This window comes from Panthera tigris, chromosome B4, assembly GCF_018350195.1.
Source record: "Panthera tigris isolate Pti1 chromosome B4, P.tigris_Pti1_mat1.1, whole genome shotgun sequence".
Taxonomy (NCBI): domain Eukaryota; kingdom Metazoa; phylum Chordata; class Mammalia; order Carnivora; family Felidae; genus Panthera; species Panthera tigris.
In genome coordinates, this window is record NC_056666.1 from 42,169,155 (window position 1) to 42,193,999 (window position 24,845).

At 49.8% G+C, this 24,845-nt stretch overlaps 1 protein-coding gene across 1 annotated transcript; it reads right to left on the reverse strand.

The window, feature by feature from the left end:
* Window positions 1-438: 438 nt before the first annotated feature.
* On the reverse strand, window positions 439-22,342 carry FOXJ2 (forkhead box J2). Its single transcript, XM_042991715.1, has 11 exons — window positions 21,203-22,342; window positions 14,562-14,908; window positions 12,965-13,039; window positions 11,597-11,665; window positions 11,273-11,413; window positions 10,635-10,830; window positions 6,624-7,025; window positions 6,142-6,243; window positions 5,095-5,304; window positions 4,363-4,461; window positions 439-3,203 (listed from the first exon to the last, which is right to left on the reverse strand). The coding sequence occupies exons 2-11, from the start codon at window positions 14,892-14,894 to the stop codon at window positions 3,115-3,117; spliced, it is 1,716 nt and encodes a 571-aa protein (XP_042847649.1). The 5' UTR covers window positions 14,895-14,908; window positions 21,203-22,342; the 3' UTR covers window positions 439-3,114.
* Window positions 22,343-24,845: the final 2,503 nt, after the last annotated feature.

The following is a 24,845-nucleotide window of genomic DNA, read 5'->3' on the forward strand; positions in this document are numbered from 1 at the left end:
TGGGTGGCTCGGTCGGTTAAGTGACTGACTTCGGCTCAGGTCACAATCTCACGGTCCGGGAGTTTGAGCCCCGCGTCAGGCTCTGTGCTGACAGCTCAGAGCCTGGAGCCTGCTTCCGATTCTGTGTCTCCCTCTCTCTCTGCCCCTCCCCTGCTCGTGCTCTCTCTCTGTCTCAAAAATAAATTTAAAAAACATTAAAAAAAGTAATAATAAAAAAAAAAAATAAAAGCATGTTTTTTGATTCTTCTTTCCCCTGAATCTTACCAAAAAATTTCAAAATCAACCAATCAAACCCAGTGGTGGGAGGGCGGGGAGGGCTACATGGCCAGCTGAAAACAAATGTTTTTGCTTTTCTCCCTTCCTACCCTGGCCAAAAGACATTTGAGACCGGCACCAGTAAGATAAAAGCGTCAACATTCGTCTTCCTTTTTTTTTTTTTTTTTTTTTTTATTAAGAAAGCATGCAAAAAACAACAACAACTTGTGAGACCAAACACCCCCTTGCCAGCCTGCACCAATGCAAAGCATTATGGGTGGTATGAAGGACTCACCAAACCAGAAACATGGGGGTTGAAGAGAGGAAAGCAAGGATGGGTGGACCTATATCAAGCAACTGCTCCTTCTGTCCCTCTCCTCCAAATTTCTCCCCTATTTCCTCTTGTAGGCAGTGAGCTCCTGCGGTTTTGCACACATCACCCAATACAACAACAACTATACTTCGAGCCCAGCAATGCCGGACTCTCCAAAAAAAAGTAGTATTCTTTCCATTTCATGGAGGGGAGGGGAAACTGAGGCCCAAAGAGGGTCAGCTTTGTCCTGTGCCATTTAGCAAGGCTGAGTTTAATAGAAGGGAGCTAAAAATCTCAGGAGGTCTGAGAGCCGATCTTCAGCCCTAGTCCCAAATTTCAGTTACTCCAGCTGCCCGCCAGAGCCTTAATGAGACTAGTTTTCAGAAGACACAGATGAATTATAAACAAGGAACATTTACATGTACAATTTAGTCTACCCTCGCAGATCCTGTGTGGATCTGAGTAGAAAAGGGGCTTAGAAAAGAGAAGTGATCATCACTCATCACTTGTAAAGGGGGAATCTTGGGGAGAACAGATGGCAGGGTGTATGTAGGAGGCACCTTGACTGGAAGGAATAAGGAACAGATGCCTAGAATAGGAACACGGGGCAAAGGCATTTTGCCACCCTCTAAGAGAAATTCTCCTTTCCCCAATGGGAAATATTATGTCATACTTCAACCCCACTGACTGCCCTCCAACACAACAGGGGATTCAAGCCACTCATACCCCCATTTCTTACAAAGAACTTCACAGAAATAAAGTGCTCTTTAGTTAACCGCCCTTTCTTGCCCCTTTGCTTCAGCCTTCTTCAACAAGCTCTCGTGTATAACCCCCTTACAAAGAGAGGGAGGGGTGGGTGAGGGGGAAAAGCCGAGGAGCGGAAAGCTAGATCTCCTGGAAATCATCGGTAAATAAAAGAATGTGAACGAAAAGCAGAAATCACAGAGAGAGTGGCTTTGTCCATTCCTTACATTTTGTCCTGTAGCTTCCAGAAAGCGAACATTCAGGGAAATGAAAACAGAAGTAAAATTGTTTTTCCCTCTCATAACTAATATTCAACAATTAACATTAAGTACACACTAAGTACTTTGCAACAGTAACTCATGGCCGCTCCTCGTTGGAGAGAAGTTGTCCCCGTACCTTATTCTGGGAGTCTCCTTTGATCCTCATAAACTCTCCCCTCTAGATTACGTACTCCCCACAACCTATCTCCTTCAGCCCTCAAAAGCCTAATCGCAAAAGCTTCAGCCCCAGAGATCTGGATTCGGAGAGAAGTTATTTGCCCACATAGTTAAATAACTGCAATGTTCCCTACCCATGTGTATGCTGACTCCTATTTCCTTCCCCCACCCTCCCACCACTACCACTAAAGGTTCGGTTCTGCTATGATCAGCGGGAAAGAGATTCCCATGTTGTCCTAGCATAGGATGAGACTAAGAGGGCGAGAATGGCTCACTTTTCTTTCTTGAGAGTTCCAGAAAATGGGGGAAGAAAATAAAAGGGAAGGAACTGAGCAAACAGCTGGAGGAGGACAAAATAAAATTTGCCGAATGGGCAAAAGGGATTGAAGGATCATTTGTAAATGCAAATAAGAGCCACAGTGGATTTCCAGAGGAAATTATGTTTGAAAACTCAGAAGGGTTGAACTGAAGCCATCTCCTAAAAGCCCAACCTAGACTGAATGGTTGTCCTCGTCCCTATCATAGAAGCAGAGTTCCGGCCAAGACCAAATCTATCCCCAATAGACAGAGGGCTAGGAATGAGCCAATGGAAGTTTCTAGTAGCATATACCCAATTTCTGACTGTTTTATATTCTATCGCCCCTCTACAGTACTTGACTCGACCCACCCCAGACCTCTTATTCCACTAGGATTTTATCGTCACCCTCCATCGCTCTTGCCCTTGATGGGGAGTGAGGCTCGGCAGAAGGAAGGATTGGAGATATAAAGGGACAAGGAAGAGCTCGGAGGACAAAATTAGCACCATTGAGTAAAACCTGCAAATTCGCGGCTGCCAAGCAGTGTTTCAGATCCCTTTTACTCGATAAGGTGGCTTCTCTAGGACTGGACTGAACTGACAGGAACAGAAAACGATTTAGGGCCAAAAGGTGGGATTAGCATCGAGTTTCTCAAAGACAAAGGTAAATCAAAGTTGGAAACCCTTCTCTGCAGCCATCGGGGACTCCCCTTCCAGCCAGATGATTTTAAATTAGCAAGGGGTGGACATGGTCCGTGGAGTAGGGACAGGAGACTGGGAACAGCATATAACCAATAATAATAATAACAATAATAATAATAATAATACCATAATAAGAATAATAATAAAAGAATTAGGGGAAAAAAACAAGAAGAAAGAGGAAGAAGGAGGCAGGAAAGGGGGGGGTTATCTTCGGCAGCATCTTGCGGTGGCTTCTCTGACAGAGCAAGAAAAAAAGAGAATATATAACTATATACAGGCAAGGAGGAAGGGATGGGCTGGGACTGCTCTTGCCCCACTGCCAGACTTCACCACCCAGCCTTGGGCTCGTGGCCACACTCCGTGATGCCCTAAGTGATCAAGTCCCAGTCGAAGTCATCAGGGATCTCCTCATTGGCACCAGGAGGTGGAACCGGTGGCCGAGGGACCATATGGTGTGCTGTCGGAAAGACAGGAAGAAATTAAAAGGAGAGCGGACGGGAAGCTATTCTCGCAACCTAGACAGGCAGTGCTCCGCCCCAAATAATTCCACGAAGGGCTGGAGAAACTATTGTCCTTATCAGCCCAGAGTTATTTTCGTTGCTTAGCCACCACTCCGGCTGGGTCTCAGGAAATAAACCAGAGTAAACAGGGTTGCATGGCAATGTCATAGTAGGCAGGCACTAAGAATTATACTTATGAAGACCACGTAGCAATGAAAAAAAAATGCACAGAATGTACTGTTATATGAAATCACAGAACAGAAATTTGTATATGTACTACACGGATAAGGAACACATGAAGAAAGTGTCAGACGTCACCCGAAACACTGAAAACACTTGGGGTTAGGCGGGAAAATAATAGTGATTTAAAGTGAACAACCAGTTAATTTTATACTATTTATGGCAAGTTATGATCTTCCTTCAACTCCCCCCCCCCACCCCGCCCCCACCCACAACAGAGATAGTTCAGTCCCAGGCCCCTGATACTAGAAGCCGGGTGACAGGAATGCAGACATGGGCACAAAGCAGGTACATCTGTATAACATGTTCATTTTAACTGCCTGAGCATATCTCCCATCTAGATTCCAAAGCTAGACATAAATGTTCTCCATCTTTTGTTTATATGGATGCTTTTACTTCCTTTTGTTATTGCAGGCACAAGTTACGTTTAAAGCAAATCAGTCTTGAGGCACCTGGGTGGCTCAGTCGGTTGGGCGTCCGACTTCGGCTCAGGTCACGATCCCATGGTTCATGAGTTCAAGCCCCGCGTCGGGCTCTATGCTGACAGCTCGGAGCCTGGAGCCTGCTTTGGATTCTGTGTCTCCCTCTCTCCCCACTCACACTCAGTCTCTCTCTCTCAAAAATAAATAAGCATTTTTAAAAAGACTTTAAGAAATAAATAAATAAAGTCAGTCAGTCTTCCTTAGGCTTCCAGGACCTGTACCTCCCTAGCAAGGGGCCTGCCCTCTGGCCTTGGAAATCATGAAGGCTCACCCACTCCCAGCAGGGGCAGGTAAAAAGGAAAGAGAAGGCAGGCTCAGTGCCAGAGGAAAACAAGACGACTCGTCAAGGTAGACAGCGTTGGGTTGTTGGAGAAAAAAGCTTCCTGGCTCTTACCTGGGCGATTGTATCCTGCTGAGTCCTGGGTGGGGATCGGGTACATTGGTGACGGGCCAGGGTAGAGGTGGGGGGCTTGTGGGTGCACATAAGAGTTCACTGCCAAAGCAAGACAAGAATTATTTGAGTTACTTGAATATGCTTCACTATACTCAATGAAGGAGGGCCCAATAGAGAAAGGAAAGGGAGTAATGCTTCCTCCTCTGAATGTCTTCTCCCTTCCCTACTCTGTTCTGTAGCTCCAGCAGGCGTAAAGGCTTTCTGCAGGAGCTATCAGTCTTCCCCACTCCGTGTGAAAAGGCACCCCAATTGTCCCTAAAACTGTGAAATATCATAGCTATTAGAAGCATGACCCAATATAGAAACGTGATCATTGAATCCCTCATTTCACTGGTTTGAAGCTCACGTAACTAGCGAATCTCAACTCCACCTGATATGATTTGGGTAGGGGTTGCTGACACACAAATTTGGAATGGCCCCTTTCCCTTCCCTTTCCTTAAGTAATTCTAGTCTCCCAAATTAAGGTGTACGAAGGAATCACACAGGTTTTCCGTATAGGACTTTACTGACACGAGAGCTGTTCAGTCAGTCAGCATAGCAGCCAAACTAGTCCCACCGCCCAGTGTGGGTCACCGCCCATCAGACGGTTTTTCTCAATTCCCCTCTGCCCTCTGCCTCCCCCCACTTCTCATTACAAGCTCCACCCCCTTGGCAACTTGCTTTGTTCACTACCTGGGTTCATGGCTGGCTCTTGCTTGCCGCTGGTAAGGGCACAGGAGTCAGCGATACGGGCAGGGGCTGGTGGCCGGTGGGAGCCCCCCTGGGGGGGCACGTGACCAGTCTGAGTAAGGAAGTGGTTGAGCGAGTCACACAGATTGGCAATGTGATGCTGGTCGAGGCTCCAGTTCTTCTGCTCTGCCTGTCGCAGACACTCCATCAGTTCTGCAAACAGAGAAGCAAGAACTTCTACCTCTTGCTACCCTCTGCAGAGGTCCCCAAGCCCCTACCGGATCTACCCCCGTCACTGTTCCAGCCACATCATAAGTCAACACCACTGACTATACTCATTGCCAGCAGTAATTGACATCTCTTGGGGCTCTACGTTTTCAAACTCTTCTTCTAGTTGTTCCTTACTAAATTCTTCTTATAACTTCCATCGTACTGGTAAAGAAAAGAAAATTTCCAAGTGAGTGAGTGAATTAGCCGTAGTCACACCGGTAGTAAGCGGTGATAAAACTACAAAATGGCGGGGCGCCTGGGTGGCTCAGTCGGTTAAGTGACCGCCGTCGGCTCAGATCATGATCTCACGGTTCGTGGGTTCGAGCCCCACATCGGGCTCTGTGCTGGACGCTTGCTCGGAGCCTGGAGCCTGCTTCAGATTCTGTGTCTCCTTCTCTCTCTGCCCCTCCCCCACTTGTGCTCTGTGTCTCACTTGTGCTTGTGACTCACTCTGTGTCTCAAAAATAAATAAATGTAAAATAAACAAACAAACAAAAAAACTGCAAAATGGTGGTCCAGGTTTCTGAATTCCTGACAGCCTTCCCTCTCCGGGGACAGAAGTGGCTAGGATAAAAACACCGCCATACTTTGAGTGCGTTAAGGCAAAATTAATTAAAATTACTTTGAAAAGAACATCGGCATCGTCCACCCTGTGAAATATGGAGGGGAAGCAGTGGAGTTCTTCACCCTCAAACTTCCCCTTCTGGTTCTGGTTCCTACTGGGTTTTCTGCTAACACTGTCTTCCCCTGCCCTCCGGTCACCACCTTTTCACCACTAACCTGAGAGTTGTGACTGTTCAACGCTGGACCAGTTGAGCCGATTCACCATCTTAAAGCTTTCCTTTAAGGAGTCGATATTGCAGCACCAGTCAGGAGGAAAGGCTGGAGAGAGAACAGGCAAGTGGGTAAGAAACGGAGGGAAGGGTAAGCCGGCAGCCAGCCGACGGTGGGCCGCCCGCATGCCAGGTCCTCAATCACATCACAAACACCATCTCGCAATCTCCCTCCCTGGAGACTGAGGACTGGTAGAGCTACCGGCGCTCTAGGGATGGGCAGCCTCGAGGGCAGGCCGGAGACTACGTCCAGCAATCGAGGCTGGTCCGAGAATTCCAGAAGACAGAGCCCCAGGTGGCAACTTCGGCTCACTCAGAGGAGCGAACCGTAACTTCCGAACCGACCGCATCTCCAGGCGACAGTCCGAACCGGGGGGAGAGGAGGGTCAGTCGGCCCTCCGCGGGGCCTCCCGGCACGGCCTTACTCACCGAAGCCAGTACTATTGACAGGAGCCTGGCCTGGTGCCTGCTGTGGCGGCGGAGGCGGTGGCTGGGCAGGATGGGCGTGCGGGTGGTGCTGGTGCGGGCGGTAGCCTCCGTGCTGCAGTGGGGGTGGGTGCATGGCCATCACGGAGGGAGGCCCGTAGCCCTCAGCCCCAGCTTGCTTCCCCCCTGGGGGGGTACAAGCATCCGGGCTCGGGGTGTGCAGCGGGGGCGCGCCCCCGACAGTCGAGGGGCCCTGGGCCGTTGCCTGCTGCTGCTGCTGCGGCTGGGACTGTTGGGGTGGCGGCTGTGGCGGCGGCTGCTGCTGCTGCTGAGGTGGCGGCGGCTGCTGCTGGTACATGTAGTAGTTGTTGGAGGGCGGCATGTCCCCCAGGAGAGACGAAAAGCCTGCGGGGCGGGAGCAAGCAGGAGAGCCAATGGGGCAACGCATTTTTCGGCCAAGAGGGATTTCCACGGGCTGGAGGTGGGAGGCCAGAAACCCCAGGCTTCAAAGGGTAAGGGCGTTCTGGGACAGCAAGGGTCCCCTGGGCTCCGTCTGCCTCCCACCGCTCCCCCACCTCTGCAGGTTTCACAGACAGAGGGAGGGCCTCGACAGCGTGGCAACTGCTGAAATTTCAGCAAAAAGATCAGCATGTGCCTCTTTGCGCTATTCTTCGGAGACCTGGCAGGAGGCCCGGAACCATGGTCTCAAAAGAAGTCAGAAATCAGGTGGAGTTTAAAAAGTAAATTATAGGGGCGCCTGGGTGGCTCAGTCGGTTGAGCGTCCGACTTCAGCTCAGGTCATGATCTCTCCGTCCGTGAGTTCCAGCCCCACCTCGGGCTCTGTGCTGACAGCTCAGAGTCTGGAGCCTGTTTCGGATTCTGTGTCTCCCTCTCTCTGACCCTCCCCCGTTCATGCTCTGTCTCTGTCTCAAAAATAAACATTTAAAAAAAAAAAAAAAAGTAAATTATAGGGCACCTGTGTGGCTCAGTCGGTTAAGCGCCTGACGCCTGATCCTGGCTCAGGTCATGATCTCACGGTTCGCGGGTTCAGGCCCTGCATCGGGCTCTTCGCTAACAGTGCAGAGCCGGCTTGGGATTCTCTCTCTCCCTCTCTCTCTCTCTGCCCTTGCCCCACTCTCTCTCTCTCTCAAAATAAATAAGCATTAACCAAAAATAGTAAATCATAAATAAAGCCATTGGGGTGCGGTGGCTCAGTCGGTTGAGTGTCTGACTTCAGCTCAGGTCACGATCTCACAGTTCATGAGGTCAGGCCCTACGTCGGGCTCTGTGCTGACAGCTCCAAGCCTGAAGCCTGCTTCCGATTCTGTGTCTCCTTCTCTCTCTGCCTCTCCCCACTCGCATAAACAAACATTAAAAAAAATTTTTTTTAATAAATAAATATAAAGCCACTGGGCATCTATTCTCTCCTCTTCCTTACTATGTCTACACTCTTCTGCTGTTACCACCATCTCAGGTTCACTATCAACAAATGGGGTTGGGTGAGGCGTCGAGTAAGGCTGGATTAACTTCTCACACACACTGGGCAGGAAAGAAGTAGACACTGAGGCTAAGGGTTTTCAGCCACAATTAAACTTGAGTGAACACTGTAGTCCTTACTCAATCTCACTGTTCGCTTTATTTCAGAGAGCCCCTCCCTGCTCCCCACTTCTGATCAACCAATCATCTGCCTTGGACTCATCCCTCGGGTAAAGGGGGGATAGAATCTTGGAGCTGAAGCCTTGGCCCCCACCTCTAATTTCTTTAAAAAACAGAAACATACAGGAATCACAGAGGGCTGGACCAGATGATCTCTCAAGGAGCCTTCCAGTAAAAACTTTACATTACTCTCCTGTGGTAATGTGGGAAAATTGAGTATGGACTGATATTAAGGAAGTATTATTAATTGTGTTAACAGTGGGCCACCTGGGTGGCTCAGTAGGTTGAGCGTCCGACTTCGGCTCAGGCCACGATCCCATGGTTCGTGAGTTCAAGCCCCGCGTCGGGCTCTGTGCTGACAGCTCAGAGCCTGGAGCCTGCTTCCGATTCTGTGTCTCCCTCTCTCCTGCCCCTCCCCCAATAACCAAGTCTTCATCATTAAGGATGCATACTGATATCGTATCTATAGGCGGGATGATATGTCTGAGAAGTTCATTAAATTACTCCAATTAAAAAAAAAAAAGCTGGGTGGTAAATGAAACAAGCTGAACAAAATACTGGTAGCTGTTAGGGGCGCCTAGGTGCTCAGTCAGTGAAGAGTCTGACTCTTAGTTTCGGCTCAGGTCATGATCTCATGGTTTGTGGTTTTGAGCCTTGCTGACAGCATGGAGCCTGTTTGGGATTCTCTCCCTCCCTCTCTCTCTGCCTCTCTCTTGCTCACACACGCGCACTCTCTCGCTCTCAAAAATAAACAGGGGTGCCTGGGTGGCTCAGCTGGTTAAGCATTCAACTCTTGATCTCAGCTGTGAACTCACAGTTCTGCGCTGATGGCACAGAGCCTGCTTCAGATGCTGTCTGTCCTCTCTGCCCCTCCCCTGCTTGTGCCCCCTCTCTCTCTCAAATGAATAAAGAAACTTTAAAAAAAAATGCTTTAATAAATTAATTAACTAAAAACATACATTGGTAGCTGTTAAAACTGGTCTGTGCTAAAGTTGGAAACGTAAGGGTTTATTATACAGTTTTCTCTAGTTTTGCAGATGTTTGAAATTTTTCCTACTAAAAATCAACATAAATATAAAAATGCTAAAAAATTGTCTCACAATATAACGAGTTCTGAGGGTAAGGATACCACTGCTGCCCCCTCGTGGCCATCCTCTAAATGACCTGCGTTCAGCCATAAAGTCACTGCACTGCCCTTCGTCTGGAAAGGGGAATCCCTCCAACTCACTTTCTGAAGCTAATAACCTAGCCTGCCTCTTGAAACGGCTGTCCTTCAGAACTAAGCCAGAAGAGCTGGGCTCCAAATAATTTTATTTTATGAGATGCTTCCCCTGACCAGTGACCACCCTCCCCTTGTATTAAAAATAAGATAAAAGGCCAGGGCGACTGGGTGGCCCAGCGGATTAAGCGTCCAACTCTTCATTTCGGCTCAGGTCACGATCTCCCAGTTCGTGAAATTGAGCCCCATGTGGGGCTCTGTGCTGCCAGCACAGAGCCTGCTTGAGATTCTCTTTTTCCCTCTCTCTCTGTCCCTCCTGCTTCTCGTGCTTGCGCGCTCTCTCTCTCTCTCTCTCTCAGAATAAATAAATAGACATTAAAAAGTTGAAAAAGGGACACCAGGGTGCCTCAGTTGGTTAAGCATCAGACTTCAGCTCAGGTGAGTTCAAGCCCCACCCGGGGCTCTCTGCTGTCAGCACAGAGCCCGCTTCAGATCTTCTGTCTCCCTGTCTCTCTGCTCCTTCCCAACTTGCATGCTCTCTCTCTCTCAAAAATAAACATTTTTTAAAAAACTAAAAAGGGGGGGCGCCTGGGTGGCGCAGTCGGTTAAGCGTCCGACTTCAGCCAGGTCACGATCTCGCGGTCCGTGAGTTCGAGCCCCGCGTCAGGCTCTGGGCTGATGGCTCGGAGCCTGGAGCCTGTTTCCGATTCTGTGTCTCCCTCTCTCTCTGCCCCTCCCCCGATCATGCTCTGTCTCTCTCTGTCCCAAAAATAAATTAAAAACGTCGAAAAAAAAAAAAATTAAAAAAAAAAAAAAAAAAAAACTAAAAAGGGGTGCCTGGGTAGGTCAGTCAGTTAAACGTCCAATTTTAGCTCAGGTCATGATCTCACAGTCCGTGGGTTCAAGCCCCGCATAAACAGTGTCAGCTGTGCTGACAGCTCAGAGCCCGGAGCGTGGTTCGGATTCTGCGTCTCCCTCTCCCTCTGCCCCTCCCCCACTCATGTTCTGTCTCTTTCTCAAAAATAAAGAAACATTAAAAAAAAATAAGACAGATGGGAGAGAAGAGAACGTCACCACCCATTCAGAAGTACAAGTATAAGCAGAAGACGTTCATGCTCTCATCCCAAGTGCAGACTCACCATGCTGAGAGGAGGAAGATTTCTCCAGCATGGATTTGTAGAGGTTGCGAAAGGACCAACTTAGATCCTGAAAATTGATCTCTGAGTAGGAGAACTTGAAGTCATGGTTGGTATTATACAGGGGAGGGGGACCCTCAGCACTTTCTCGGCCTGGAGCCCCGGCTGCCACTGCTCCGCCATCCACAGATCCTGTGCCCTGCAAAAAGGAGTAAGAAAGACTTGATGCATGTCCTAAATAAGGACCAAAACAGCCCTTGAATGGTCACCAAGCTCTCTGGCTTGTCGTCATCCTCTCCTGACTTTTCAGTGAATGAACATCACTTTCTCCTTCTGTCTCATTTATTCCTACCACGATTACCTCTAACCCTTTTCTTATGTTCCATCCATCTTCCCTTCTCCTAACCTTCTGGCTCCCCTTCTTCTCTTCTTACCACTTTATTCCCCCTGATCATTCTCCAAGTTCTGTTACGTCTACCTCTCAGCTTCCCTCTTGTGCTTTCCCCTTCCTTCCCAATTTATCTCCTACTGCATCACAAATACCCAATACATAGTTTTGAGCTGGCAGATATATGAAACCATTCAACTGTCCCCCACCCCCATCCACCCATCCCTATGCACCTGACGCCTCTACTTCTTACCTGGCTGTAGCTGGTGATAGATGTGGGGCTCTGAAGTGACATCTGAGGATTCCCCTCGGAAGGCAGTGAGGCTTCTCCACTCCCTGGAATGCCTCCCCGTGGGCTCTTGCTTGCCTCCTGTTCTGGCGAGTCTTGAGATAGCTAAGGATTGTGAAAGAACAAAATCTATACGTAGAAACTAAACATCCTCCCAAGACCCATGGTTTCACCTCTGCAGGCATTCCTCCTTTGCCCCAAACATAGAAAAGGACTGAAGATACAGGAAAGGATGCGGAAGGAGCAGGTGGAGCAGAAGCAGCCCCTCCCCACGAGGTGGGGACTTACATCATCATCTGGAGGGTGTCTTCTCTTCCGGGAGATGTCAGGGCAGGTGTCGATCGTCCAGTAAGAGCCCTGGAAGGAGAACCCATCCCCACAGAAAACAAAATCATTACACACGGAAATTCCCACCTTTGGTAAAGTAGATACTTGGGAGAATTTTCACCAACAATTAGTCATATTAAGAAAAATAACTGGAGAGGGGTATCTGGGTGGCTCAGTCAGTTAAGCGTCTGACTCTTGGTTTCGCCTCAGGTCATGATCTCAGGGTTTTGAGTTCAAGCCCTGCATTGGGCTCTGCGCTCACAGTGTGGAGCCTGCTTGGGATTCTCTCTCTCCCTCTCACGCTCTGTCTCAAAATAATTAAATAAACTTGAAAAAAAAAGAAAAGAAAAAGGAGGGGCACCTGGGTGGCTCAGTCGGTTGAGCGTCCGACTTCAGCTCAGGTCACAATCTCGCAGTTCGTGAGTTCGAGCTCCGCGTCGGGCTCTGTGCTGAAGAATCACACAGAATCCTGAGGGAACTGGCTATTTTTGAGGAGTAAATATGTCCTAAAAGCCCAACGAGTATGTCAGAGGTATGCCCAGTGGTCCAAACATAGGCCTGGATTGTTCTGGAGGGCCAAAACATTGGTATCTAGTTCAAAGAGCTGGAAATGTCCAGACACAACCCTTCCCTTCTGGGTGATCTGAGGCAAGGCTCTCCTGAACTCTAGTGTCCACATCGATCCAATGAAGAAACTGGTCTATCTCTTTTCCCCTTCTTTTCCCCTTTAAAGATAGAAGTCATGGGATTTTGGTACAGAAAAGTTCCTACAAAGGTTCTGAAGTCCACCTTTTACATCTAGAAAGAGTACCACACATTAAAAAAGACAGCATTAAAATCAACTTTACCATAAATAAGTCTATTGAAAAATAAGATTTCACCATCTTTCTTTTTTTTTTAATTTTTTTTTTTTTTTTGTTAATGTTTATTTATTTTTGAGAGAGGGAGAGACAGAGCGCAAGCTGGGGAGGGGCAGAGAAAGAGAGGGAGACACAGAATCCGAAGCAGGCTCCAGGCTCCCAGCTGTCCGCACAGAGCCCGACGTGGGGCTCAAACTCATGAACCGTGAGATCATGATCTGAGCCGAAGTTGGACGCTCAACCGACTGAGCCACCCAGGCACCCCTTTCAGCATCTTTCTTAGTCACTCGTGCCAGTGGAGGCCCACAAGCTTGATAGCCACGCTGTTCTTTTGAGAAAAAATAAAGCTGCTTCTCTAATTAACATGATTTCCTCTTCTGGATAATTAAAACAGCCACAGGACTCTGGGCTGTCAACTACTCCTCTCTCCTTCCTGCCCCTTCTTTCAATGCTTACAGGAGTGTCTCACCTTCCCAGGGTCATCCCGAGGTCTGGGCACCTTCCGGAAACACTTGTTGAGAGAAAGGTTGTGCCGAATTGAATTCTAGGGAAACAGAGAAGCAAGTTAGCTTTGAGCATTGTGTAAAGCAGAAAATTTTCCAATAGGACACAGAGGGACACCAAAGGACATAACACACAATAAAGTTCAAGTACCAAGCAAACTGAGCACCTCTTTACTGATGGAGGAACTTACCTACTAGACAGCAAGAGCAATGAGACACGAAAATGCAGAAGTCAAACTGATGGGAGGTAATGGCTACAAACTTGACCACCAGGTGCTTCCAGTATATAAAAGAAGTATATAATCTGATTATATAGTTTTTCAATCTTTCCACCCAACTGAAAATAGGTTTATAAACGCCTCAAAATCACATCTGTCCAGGGGGGCCTGTGTGGCTCAGTCGGTTGAATGTCCGACTTCAGCTCAGGTCATGATCTCCCAGTTCGCGGGTTTGAGCCCCGCGTCGGGCTCTGTACAGACAGCTCGGAGCCTGGAGCCTGCTTCGGATTCTGTGTCTCCCTCTCTCTCTGCCCCTAACCCACTCACATGCGGTCTCTGTCTCTCTCAAAAATAAATAAACATTAAAAAAAAATGCTTTTTGAAATCACGTCTGTCCAGTTTCTTAATTCATTCTATCCGTGGTCAAAGAATAACACTTGAAAATGGTTTATGTAAATAAAAACAAAACATAAATTAGGAGCAAAACAACGGCACAGGTCCACCTTTTGTTTTCTCAACCGCCCACGGAATGCTCACATTTGGAGGAAAGAAGCCACGTTGCCTATGTGTGCTGGGTGAGGTTGGGGGTTGTGGTCTGTGGCGGGGGCATATCCATAAAGGAAAACCTGAACGCCTTTAATAGTCTCCAGCTCATCATCTGGTTTGTACATTAACTGGTGATTTGCAGAGCGAAAGAACTGCGTTAGAGTCCCAGTCCTACTCAACAATTGGCAGATGAGTTGCGCTTCTAAAAGACTGAGGACATCAGTCTTCCTTCTCTGCCTGGAAGAGGAGTTTCCTTCCTCCTTTAGCTCCAGCCAAACAACTTATCCTCTTAGGACTTGCTTGGTGGATGACGTGTTGGTGAAGGACATGATTATTATTATTATTATTATTATTATTGGCATACGATTCTTCAAAAGATGAGGATTATGTGCAATGAAGCTTTGGAAATCTGATGAGGCTCCTACCTCTAGGTAGGAAGGAGCAATGCCATGCCTTGCACAGTGACTTGAACATAGCAGCGTGGCAATAAGCATTTGTGAAATGAATGAATCTCCTTTTTGAGGACTCAGAAGATAAGAGGGTATGACGAGCAACAAGCATCCTGCCGTCCTCATAACTACACTCAGTAGCTCGGTATCCCTTGGAGTTCCCCTGATATACCTTATGAAAGTTGTTCAACTCTGAAAAAGAGTAGGGGATGGGAAATGATAAGATTTTTAAGTTCGCACATCTCTGAAACAGGTCAGAGCGAACCGGACCAGGTTATAGGAAGAAACAAAAGTCGAGGAAAAGGTTGTCAAGGGCTGAAAATAAGCGCAGGCTACAGAAGCCATCCCACCTTCCAACCGATGCCAGCGTTCTTGTAATAGGGGAAGTTGTCACAGATCCAGCGGTAAATCTCGCTGAGGGTCATCTTCTTGGCAGGAGAGGAGTTGATGGCATAGGTGATGAGGGTGGCATAGCTGTACCGTGGTTTGCCATCCTGGTGGACAGCTGCCTCGTCTTTGCTCAGGGTGGCATTAGGATCTGTGGGTGAGCCCGGCGGGCACTTGCGGCCGCCACCTGGAGGCCCGGCCTGGGAGGCACTCCCAAGCTTCTCAATGGTAGCTCGAAGGGTCAGCTGGGGGAGCCAGTCTATGGAGGTGAGGCTACTCTCTAGGTCAGAAGCCATGGTACTTCTGGGTTCTGCACAGAAGAGAACAAAGGGGAGAGGAAAATAGAATAGGGGAGTGTAACCTCTGCTTACTAGCGGCAAATAATATTCAAATCTTTGCGCTTTCAGGGAAGTAGAGTTTCTTCGCACTATAATTCCCACAGGAGACTGTCATGGGAAGGCCCTCAACCAAGTGTTCCCAAAGCCCCCGAACAACGTATCACCAATCGTCCATCGGATGACAGATTGGTACTTACCTTACATCTTAACGTAGGACAAGCCAATAGGACTCCCTCCCTTCCTTCAGGACTAAGAGAGATATCAAACCACCCACGGAATTGAGCTATTCCCTCCATCCTCCTTACTTGAAACCCTGCAACATAACATTTTAAACTATGTAATTAAGAAAACAAAAAACAAAAACTTCATATACCAGGTAAAATCAGCCAAAGTCTACTCTGCGATCATGTGACGCTTGTTTGATTACATACAACATCCCCGATAGATAGCACAAGTGAACATGTAAAGAAAAACAGTCTGAGTAAACACAAATGCACACTAACGAAGCACACACCGACACTGCTAATGATGTTTTGTGTCAGCTCTATTTGAGCACGCACCCTGTTGATTCCCACACATGCGCACCTGAGGCACATGAGATATATCCCAAGCATAAATTGCATATGACAACCAGCAAAGGACAGATTGGACGCGAAACACACACGCAAACGGTGGCCCACGTCCCCAGAGATCGCAATCGGCTACACAACGTACATCACCAGCAGAGCACAAAGTCACACACAGAGGCAACAGATCCTGAGTAGGGCTGCCCTCGCACCTTTAAGGCTACCCCTGGCGAGCTCCCGCCCACAGACACCAAACCAACACCAGGAAGAAGGCATCAGCAAGGACCTCCCACCTCTCAGCCCGCCGGGCTTCAAGGAGCCCGGGAGACACCCGGCTGCGTGCACACCGGTAACAATCAGATAGCCCGGCTAAAAATAGCCACTCCAGGGCCAAGAGCTGGCTCCCCTTCTCCCGCCCTCCTCCTCTCTCCTTCCTTCCCAGCCAGGCACACACACACGCTCGCTGCACCTCCGTGCAAACTCCTGGCGCTGCCAGACCGCCCACGCCTGATGTTTGCACACCCTGCTGCCACCCACACCGCCTGGGCGCTCCTGCTGGCGGAGAGGTGTAGCTAGAGTGACGTCTCCGCGGGGGAAGGTGAAGAACGCAGGGTGCTGCCTGTACTGCAGGGTCTAGAAAGGCTGGCAGGAAGCGCTTGGTAGCCATTTGGCGCTCCCCTACGGCCCATGCCGGCAAGCCCCTGGAGCACTTGCTGCCTGACGGGTTTGTGCCTGCACCGCTGTTTCTTTCTCGTGCCCCTGCTGACAGTCCCACCAGGGCATCTGTCGAGAGGAGCCGGGGCTGGCACGCCTCAGCATTCAGAATCCTGGGCAGAAACACATCGCGTATGTGATCTCTAAATCCGCACCCGGATAATATGCACAAGCATGGCACACACAAATCCACACACTTTGCAGGTAAAAAAGCTCAACCCCAGATACGACCGCCGAACCCTCTCTCCGGACTCCCAACACACCCTTCAGGCCGTCAGCTCACTCTTTGACCGGTGACCTTTCCCCTTGAGATTCACCCTTTCTCCTCAGGGTCAGAGTTCTCACTCGTGTCCCTCTTCCCCACCCCACCCCCCAGGTCCCCGCCCACACGATCTTTGCATGTACACACATGTCCCCCGTGCTGTGGGCCTCACCAGCGACACACCCACTCCACAACGCTGAGGGAAACACCTTAGTGCCTCAGGGGACTGAGCACCAAGAGACCCAGTTGAAACCCAAGAACTGTTGACAGGAGGAAGGAAAAAAAAAAAAAGGCTATGTTTATAAATAGCATCATGAAGGGGCTTCCCCTTCACCCTCAGCTTCTCTCCCCACCATCCTCCTTTTCAGCCCACCGCTACCATCTGGCCTTAAAATCATGGAAACCTCGGCGGCTCAGCCGGTTGAGCATCTAACTCTTGATTTCAGCTCAGGTCATGATCTCATGATTCATGAGATGGAGCCCCGCATGGAGCTTGGCATGGACAGTGTACAGCCTGCTTGGGATTCTCTCTCTCTCTCCCCCTCCCTCTCTCTCTCAAAATAAATAAATAAACATTAAAAAAAAAAAAATCATGGAAACTTGGGAACTGATAGGGACATCTAATCATTCCAGGAAGGGTCAGACCTCCTAGCACATTAGTAAGTCAAAACTCAGTAACATCTGGGATAAAGCAGGGCACCTGGGGCAATAATCGGTCCTACAGCTGGGTTTTCCCAGCTGAACAGTAACATGACAATCAGCAGGTTCTCAAGGACCAGAGTTCCCCTGGATCCTCCCCAGAAAGGCTGGGGGTGGGGGGAGGCCTGTAAAGAATCCCCCATTATCTCTTGCTCAAGATCCCTAGGAAACCTCATCTTAAGAACACAGAAGACTTCCAGGATGCTTCATCTGAAAGTCTCCCCACGTTGGACAGGGACAATCTACAGACTAAATTTCAAGTGGTTTACAGAACCCGTGTGGCACATGCCGATCACCGTGAATTCCAGAAGGGGAAGCACTCTCAGCCTTTTGCTAGTTGTTCTGTGCCCTGCCCTCTCCACAACCCGGCAAGCAGGTTAGGAGAGGTTAAATTTAACCTCTCGGCAGCAGCCTCCCGGTCAGCCCTCCAGATACCACCCAGCGCTCAAAATATATCTTAACCTTACCAGTTACAAGACGCTTGCAGCAAAAGGTCCTTCTGATCTTTTCGCACCATTCTCCCTTTACCCATCTGACTTCCTTGCCCTCGCCACTTCCCCATTCTTGAAGGGCAGCCTAATGCATAGGATCTCAGAGACTGAGGTTCCTCGGTTCTATTCCCCACCTTGACACTGACTCACCAACACTAAATGTCCCGAACCACCCCTTGCTCCCTGAAGTCCTGATGCCTCGGTTTCCCCCTTCAATAAAAGGGATGGAGTCATAAACACTGCCAAAGCTTCCTCCCTGGAGGGAAGTGAATGAAGCTTAACGAGCTCGTGGCTGCCACGCATTCCATGCTCCCCAAAATAATGGCACGAGGCTAATGTTCAAGGCTATTATTAGAAAAGCAAACAAGAGGTACTTCCATGTCTCAGTCCGACCAACCTAGTTACCCAGACCTCTCTCTCCAGGTGGGCCTCGTGCCACTGGGCTTGGGCAGAACCTGAGTCAGGCTACATTCTTCTCTGCGTGCTGGAAGACTGAAAGGAAATACCCATAGAAACTGGGAAAGGCAGCCAGAGGGCAGGCTCCATCAGATCCACAGGACCTCTAAGGAAGACTACAGTACTGGGGGAAAGGCTGAGAAAAACCGAAAGACACTCTGTTGGAGCGGAAGACTGATCCTGGATGAGACATGTAAGATCCCAAATAAGAGGCACGGTTTTCTTCCCGCTTTATCTGAAAGGCCAATAATTGTTCCCTGTATGGTGCCAGGTCAGGCATTAAGGAGCGATAACTCCCTGCCACGTACAGAATGCCAAAACTAACAGAGCAGTGGTTAAGTTTACCACATTACCAATTACCAGCCAGGCCGCCTGGGTTTCAAGCCTGGCTCCACAACCCACTGGCTGTGCCAGCGCAGGCAAGTTACTTAACCTCTCTGTGTTGCAGTTTCTTCTTCTATAAAATAGAGATGATAACTGCACCTACATAGGGTTGTTGTGACGATAGCCTCGAGTTGATATTTTCAAAGTATTTAGCATGTGTTATGTAAGTATAGCTATTTTTTTTTTTTAATGGGGCAGGAGGGGAGAGAATATTAGAAATTAGAAACTAGAAAACAGACCAGAGAGGTAAGACTGGAAGCAGCAAAGCCCGCCACGGTTTACAAAACCTGCGCTGAGCTTGCAGTAGCTTTCGGGATGTCAGAACCCCAAACTTTTCCTTGGGGGATCGTGTCACCCCAGTGCTGACCGAGGCCAGGACGAAGTAAACTCCGAAGATGAAGGAATGAGGGCGTATCATCTCTTGTTTTTCAGCAAGAACCAGGTCTCGTCGTAAAAGACACGATCTGGAAAACAGCCCTTTCCGAATCGTAGCTAAATCCAGGCCCACAGCCATCTGCTTCTAACGGATTCCACAGAGGCAGGGAGAATTAGGGAAACCCAGTCCCGGCTGGGCCGTTACACGGTGCGGTGGTGGGACACCTGGTAGTTCTGGGACGTGGTTTGCCCTGAGCCATTCGACAGGTTGCATTCCAGCGTCTGGGAAAGCACTTTGTAAAGAAATAAGCTGCTATTACACCACAGTCGGCTCTTTTCAAGAGGTGGGGGAGGGAGTCCTAGAGTTGAGAGCCAAGGATCCTCATGCTTTTGAGACCAGAGACATCAGAAATTAAACTCGGGGCGCCTGGGTGGCTCAGTCGGTTGAGCGTCCGACTTCGGCTCAGGTCATGAGTTCACCGTCCATGAGTTCGAGCCCCGCATCGGGCTCTGTGCTGACAGCACGGAGCCTGGAGCCTGCTTCCGATTCTGTGTCTCCCTCTCGCTCTCTGCCCCTCCCCCGCTCATGCTCTGTCTCTCTCTGTCAAAAATAAATAAACATTAAAAAAAAAAAAGGAATTAAACTCTCCTGCTAGTTCTAGAAGAAGTGGCCCCCAGGCTGACCCTGAGCTGCCCTGCCGCAGGAGATGACTTTCATGCAGCCATTCATGAGGGTTCCCACCGGCCAGGGCAGGCCGAGCCTTTTCTCCAAGCAGAGCATCCTGACCAGCACCTTCTCTAGGTCCTTGCACAGGAGCACCTGCTTCTAGAGGCCTACCAGAAACATAGGATTCTGGGTGATTGGAGGTTTCGTGTGAAAAGTACATGCGTAACTGTCTCCACACACACGTAACCACTCGAAACACAGAGGAGCCACATTCACCTGAATTAAGAAACACGTGCACACCCTTCTATAGCACAGCCGTAGAAAGCCGGATCGTAACCCTGCCTCATACACGACTAGCCGGTAGCTTCCAGGACCAAGTACGTGCATTTAGGGACTCAGGCAGCCCCCCACGGCTCAGACAGAGAAAGAAGAAGAAAACACCAAAATCACGTAGGATGAAGCCTCCCACTTGGTTTGGCTGTGAGGTGCCTGCAGATGATGAGGTAGATACAAATGGCACAACAGGAAAGCTAGCGACCCCGGGCTGAAAGACATACTGCTGATCGCAGCGCCCCCCTCCGGTTCTGCTATTGGGATTTCCTGGCACAGTTCTCCTGCCTTTTCTGAAGAGTCTGAGCTTTGATGATTCCTGCTCATGTCTCGTGAGAGAAAACAATATAAGCTTCCAGAGACACGGAACCGAACAAGAAACAGGAAGGGACAAGATGAAGCTGTTAGGTGCTCTTCTGAAAGAAAACTCATCAGAGGTCAAATCTCCCTGGTGGTCAACTGATTCGGATGGAAGAGTGGAAGGAGGCTAGGCAGCAGCACCCCTCTCTTCCTATCCGGGATCTACCTTTTCCTGAGGACCTGTCAGTGTAGGGCAGGAGCTGCGGAGGGCACAGGGGCAGTGGTACGGGGCCAGCCCCAGGGAGGAACTTCAACCCAGGAGTTAGACTTCCCTACACCCTTTCTTCTTGCCTTGGGACATGCGGGCTGTCCCTTTTCCCTTTGGAGTTTATTGCCAGAAGATTTTATTCCATCCAGGAATGGGAATGTCACAAGAGAAGGCCTCCTGGTGTCTAGGAAGGGTGAGTGGGGACAGGCTGATCATCTTGTCCAGGAGACGGTAACCACAGGGGTGGGAGAAAACACTCTGCTGGACATTAAGCTGAGGCAGGGTTCCAAGGTAAGAAAATGCAATGCCAATGGAGGCTAGTCAGGTTCAGGCTCTGGGATGCCACGATGACTTTGGGGCGGGCCCACTCTGGGGTGAAAAAAGCCCCCAAACGGAGGAGGGTATAGGAGTCCGGTTGGGATGTGTCCATCATTATTACACCGTATGGATGGCGTTGTGAAAATGCAGGTGTTTGCTGATCTTCCTCTGCCGTCAGCATGAAAACGTACATTTCCCCAGGGACCTCAAATGACTCCCATCCGTCTAGTCCTCAAACGCTAAAGAAGCCCATTTCCCAGAGCCTGGGCGGCAAGATGTCAGTTTGAATCCGAGAGCTTCCTCAGAACACATTGCCCTGAGGATTCTCGGAGTTATTACTCTACCTTCCCCAGCAGTGAAACCCACGAGCCACCAGCTCAGCCCCTACACCCACTAGTACCTAAAGAGGACAGAGAAGGTGAAAGAGAGCACTAACCTGTCTCCAAGGTTCCCCCAGCAAAGGGAGGGAACCACCTGGTACTGGAGTTTGGGGTTGGAGGGACTCCCCTCTTCAAAGGCAGATGAAGCGTGTCATCCTCGGTGGCTCTTCCGGTACTTGGCTGAGCATCCCAAGCTGGGGAGGGGAACCGGGTCCCCTGAAGGTGAGGAGCGGAGGGAGGAGGGGGAGGGGGAGGGGGAGAAGGAGGTCCTACCTGGGGAAGGTGGCACACCCCCCACACCCTGCCTGTTCCCCTGGGGAGGAGGGGAGGAGCCTCTCCCAACCAGGAGTTGTCTCCTCCCCCTTGGGGGAGTCCCCCTCCCCCCCAAAGTGGATCCTTCGGGAGTGGAGGGCTCCTTGTGTCTGCTGGAGATCTGAGCGGAGGGGCTCTGCCCTGTTCCACTGTCTAGGTACAAGGAAGTTGAGGGGACAGTTCTTCCCCTCTCCTGAAAGGCTGAAAGCCGACTCCTCTTCTGTCCCTGGAGGGTCCCCCGCTTCTGAATGCAAGGACTCCTCTCCCCCGTGAGTACTGGATAGGATGCAGGGCGCCTACTCCACAGGCATTTCCCCCTTTTCTCTTCGCCTCGAAAAGTCCTGAACTGCTGAGAGTGTGCGTTTGGAGGGGTGGAGGCACGCTGGGGCGGTCTCACTCGGTCTGCTTCCTTTAGTAAGATCACCCCTTTCTACTTCTGGAGGTCTATCCCCGGGCCAGGATGGGGGTTTTCCTCGCCCCTACGAAGGAGAGAGTCTCCCCTCCAGGGGTCTCTCCCTTGCCTCGCCCGAGTGGTGAGGGTCTTCCCTCCGGCCGGGAGAGAGGCTGCTCCCCGTCCCCGCTCCCGCCTCCGCTCCGGGGGTGCCCCCGAGGGTGGGGTTTTCCTACTCCCCGCTCTCCCTGAGCTGGCCTGGGCAGCAGGGTCCGGGAGGCCGCGGCTCCCGTCGCCGGTCCCCGGCCACTGTGGCGGCAGCGCCTCCTCTAGTCCCGTCCCGTCCGGTCCGCTCCCTCCGGCGCGTGAGGCCCCCGGCGCTGCCACCTCTCGGGCTGCGGCCAGTCCGGGCTCCCGGGGAGCCTGAAGGCGGACGGACAGTGTCAGGGCTCGGCTCGGGCTCGGGCTCGGCTCGGCTCCGCTGCAGGCCCCGGCTCCTCCCCGGCCTCCGCGCCGCGCTCCGCGCCCCTCCCCCTCCCCCGCCCGCCCGGCCGCCGCCGCCGCCGCCTCCCGGCGCGGGTTAAGGAGGAGCGGGCGGCGCCGAGCCGCGGGCAGCGCCGCCGGGGTGCGCCGCGCAGGGGAGAGCGGCGCGCGGCCCGCCGCCCCGGGGGCCGCGCCGCCGCTCGCTCACCTCCGGCCGCCCGGCCGCCGGGCCCCGGCGCGGGACGGCGGCCCCCTGCTCTCTCCAGCGGGACGGTCCCTCGTAGGCGCCCGACGCTGTCAGCTGCGCTTTAAGGCGCGCACGCTGTCGTGTTCGGTACCCGGCGGACCCGAGACGTTGTCTCCGGCATGTCTCCGGTGGGCTTGTCGGTCCCCTGAGCTAGTGCATGCAGCGTATGGCGTTGGGACGGGTTTAACGTGTTAGCCTGACCTCATCCTGGAGTTCAGGAAATGCTTGCCGAAGGAGTGAAGGTGTCAAGGGATAAAGGGGCATGTTACGGAGAACACTCTAGACTAAACTCTGCGTAAACTTGTGCAAGGCCCCTTTTCTATGGAATCTTAGTCAGAGGGGAGGGGACCTTGATACCAGCCCTGCCTACCCACTAAGGCTGTTGCAAGGATCACAGGAGATAGGGTGTGTGAAAATGCTTTTTAAACGGTACAGTATACAAAGGAGGCAAAATAGGATTATCGCTCAGCTCGCTTGACGATCTTATACCTTATCCTGAGTGTCAGACAATATAGGATGGTATTCTCTGCCCCTTCCAGAATAACCGCCTCCCAGAGGCAGAAAATGCCACCAGGGAGCCCACCTCCGCTTTTCTTTCCTCTTCCAGTCGCGTTATTCCTCTGGGAATTCTTACATGTTTCATCCTCTGGCCTGTTACACTTTTCTCAAACTGTCCTACTTTCTATCATATAAAACAATATGAATGCAAAAAAATATTTTCCATGAAATATTTGTTTGTTTTTTTTTTAAACATTTATTTATTTTTGAGACAGAGAGAGACAGAGCATGAATGGGGGAGGGTCAGAGAGAGGGAGACACAGAATCTCAAACAGGCTCCAGGCTCCGAGCTGTCAGCACAGAGCCCGATGCGGGGCTTGAACTCACTGACCGCGAGATCACGACCTGAGCCGAAGTCGGCCGCTTAACCGACTGAGCCACCCAGGCGCCCCTCCATGAAATATTTGAATTGCTCAGAAAAAGACTGCATATTCAAGATTGTAGCTTGATGACATCATTTTGCCTTTACATAATAAAGTCTTATCGTCTGGCTAAATGTATCAGACTTTATCTAAATTATACCTATATAAAATTACGTTGTATTTACTATGTGCCAGGCACTGAGCTAAGCACTCTGCATGTGTTGTCACGTTTCATTCTTCTAACAATCCCACAAGGTACTACTATTACAATACCTATTTTGTAGATGAGAAAACTATGACTTAGCGATATTGACGATGTCTAAGTTTACATGATTAGTAACTAGCAAAGTGAGACTTAGACTAACAATCCAAGTGATTCCAAAGACCCGACTCTTTTTTTTTTTTTAAGTTTATTTTTTACTTAGAGCGTGAGCAGAGGAGGGGTAGAGAGGGAGGGAGAGAGAGAATCCCTAGCAGGCTCCGTGCTGCCAGTACAGAGCCCAACATGGGACTTGATCTCACAAACCATAAGATCATCACCTGAGCGGAAATCAAGCCTAACCAACTGACCCACTCAGGCACTCCCAAGACCCAACTCTTAACTTCTGTTTCATTGCTTTGAACTGTCAGAATTAAAAACCGTCCTTAAACTTATCGAAACAGCAATGTATGAGGACAGATGGTAGGTACGCTTGTAATGAACATAGCATTGTTCATTACAATGGATCAATGGATAAACTTGTCCAATCACTGTGTTGTACACCTGAAACTAATGTTAACATTGTGTGTCAACTACACTCAAATAAAACAGAAAATAGTGGCATTTCCTCTGTGTAAATAGAAAGCAGAAAGGTTGGGATTCCTTTCTGCATATATTTGTGTGTGTGTGTGTGTGTGTGTGTGTGTGTGTGTGAACACACATACATATATTTTTCACCAAATGCATATATTTTACAAAGAAAAAAAATCCTTAAACTTAAAGGAAGTGGAGTCCAGTTGAGCCTTTTCTTTCTCCCCACCCTTCCACTATCCAGATTTAAAGCTGTATTTTCCCCCTCTTTGAAACATTAACTCATTCTCCCACACACAGATAATTTGGCACCAAATGCTTCTTGCTATATTTTGGATGTTTTGTTATGTTTTATTTATCAACCATTTCTATGTATTCCACAACATTTTCTATGTGTGTGGAATTTGGGGGGCAGGGGCAGAAAGGTAGAAGTACTAAAAAATGGGAAAGCCAGGGAAGGATTAGACTCTTTTCCTGGAAATTTAGAAAAAAGCTCAAGAAATTATTTGATATATACAAGATATTTGCTGCAGCATTATTTGCAACTGTATAAAAT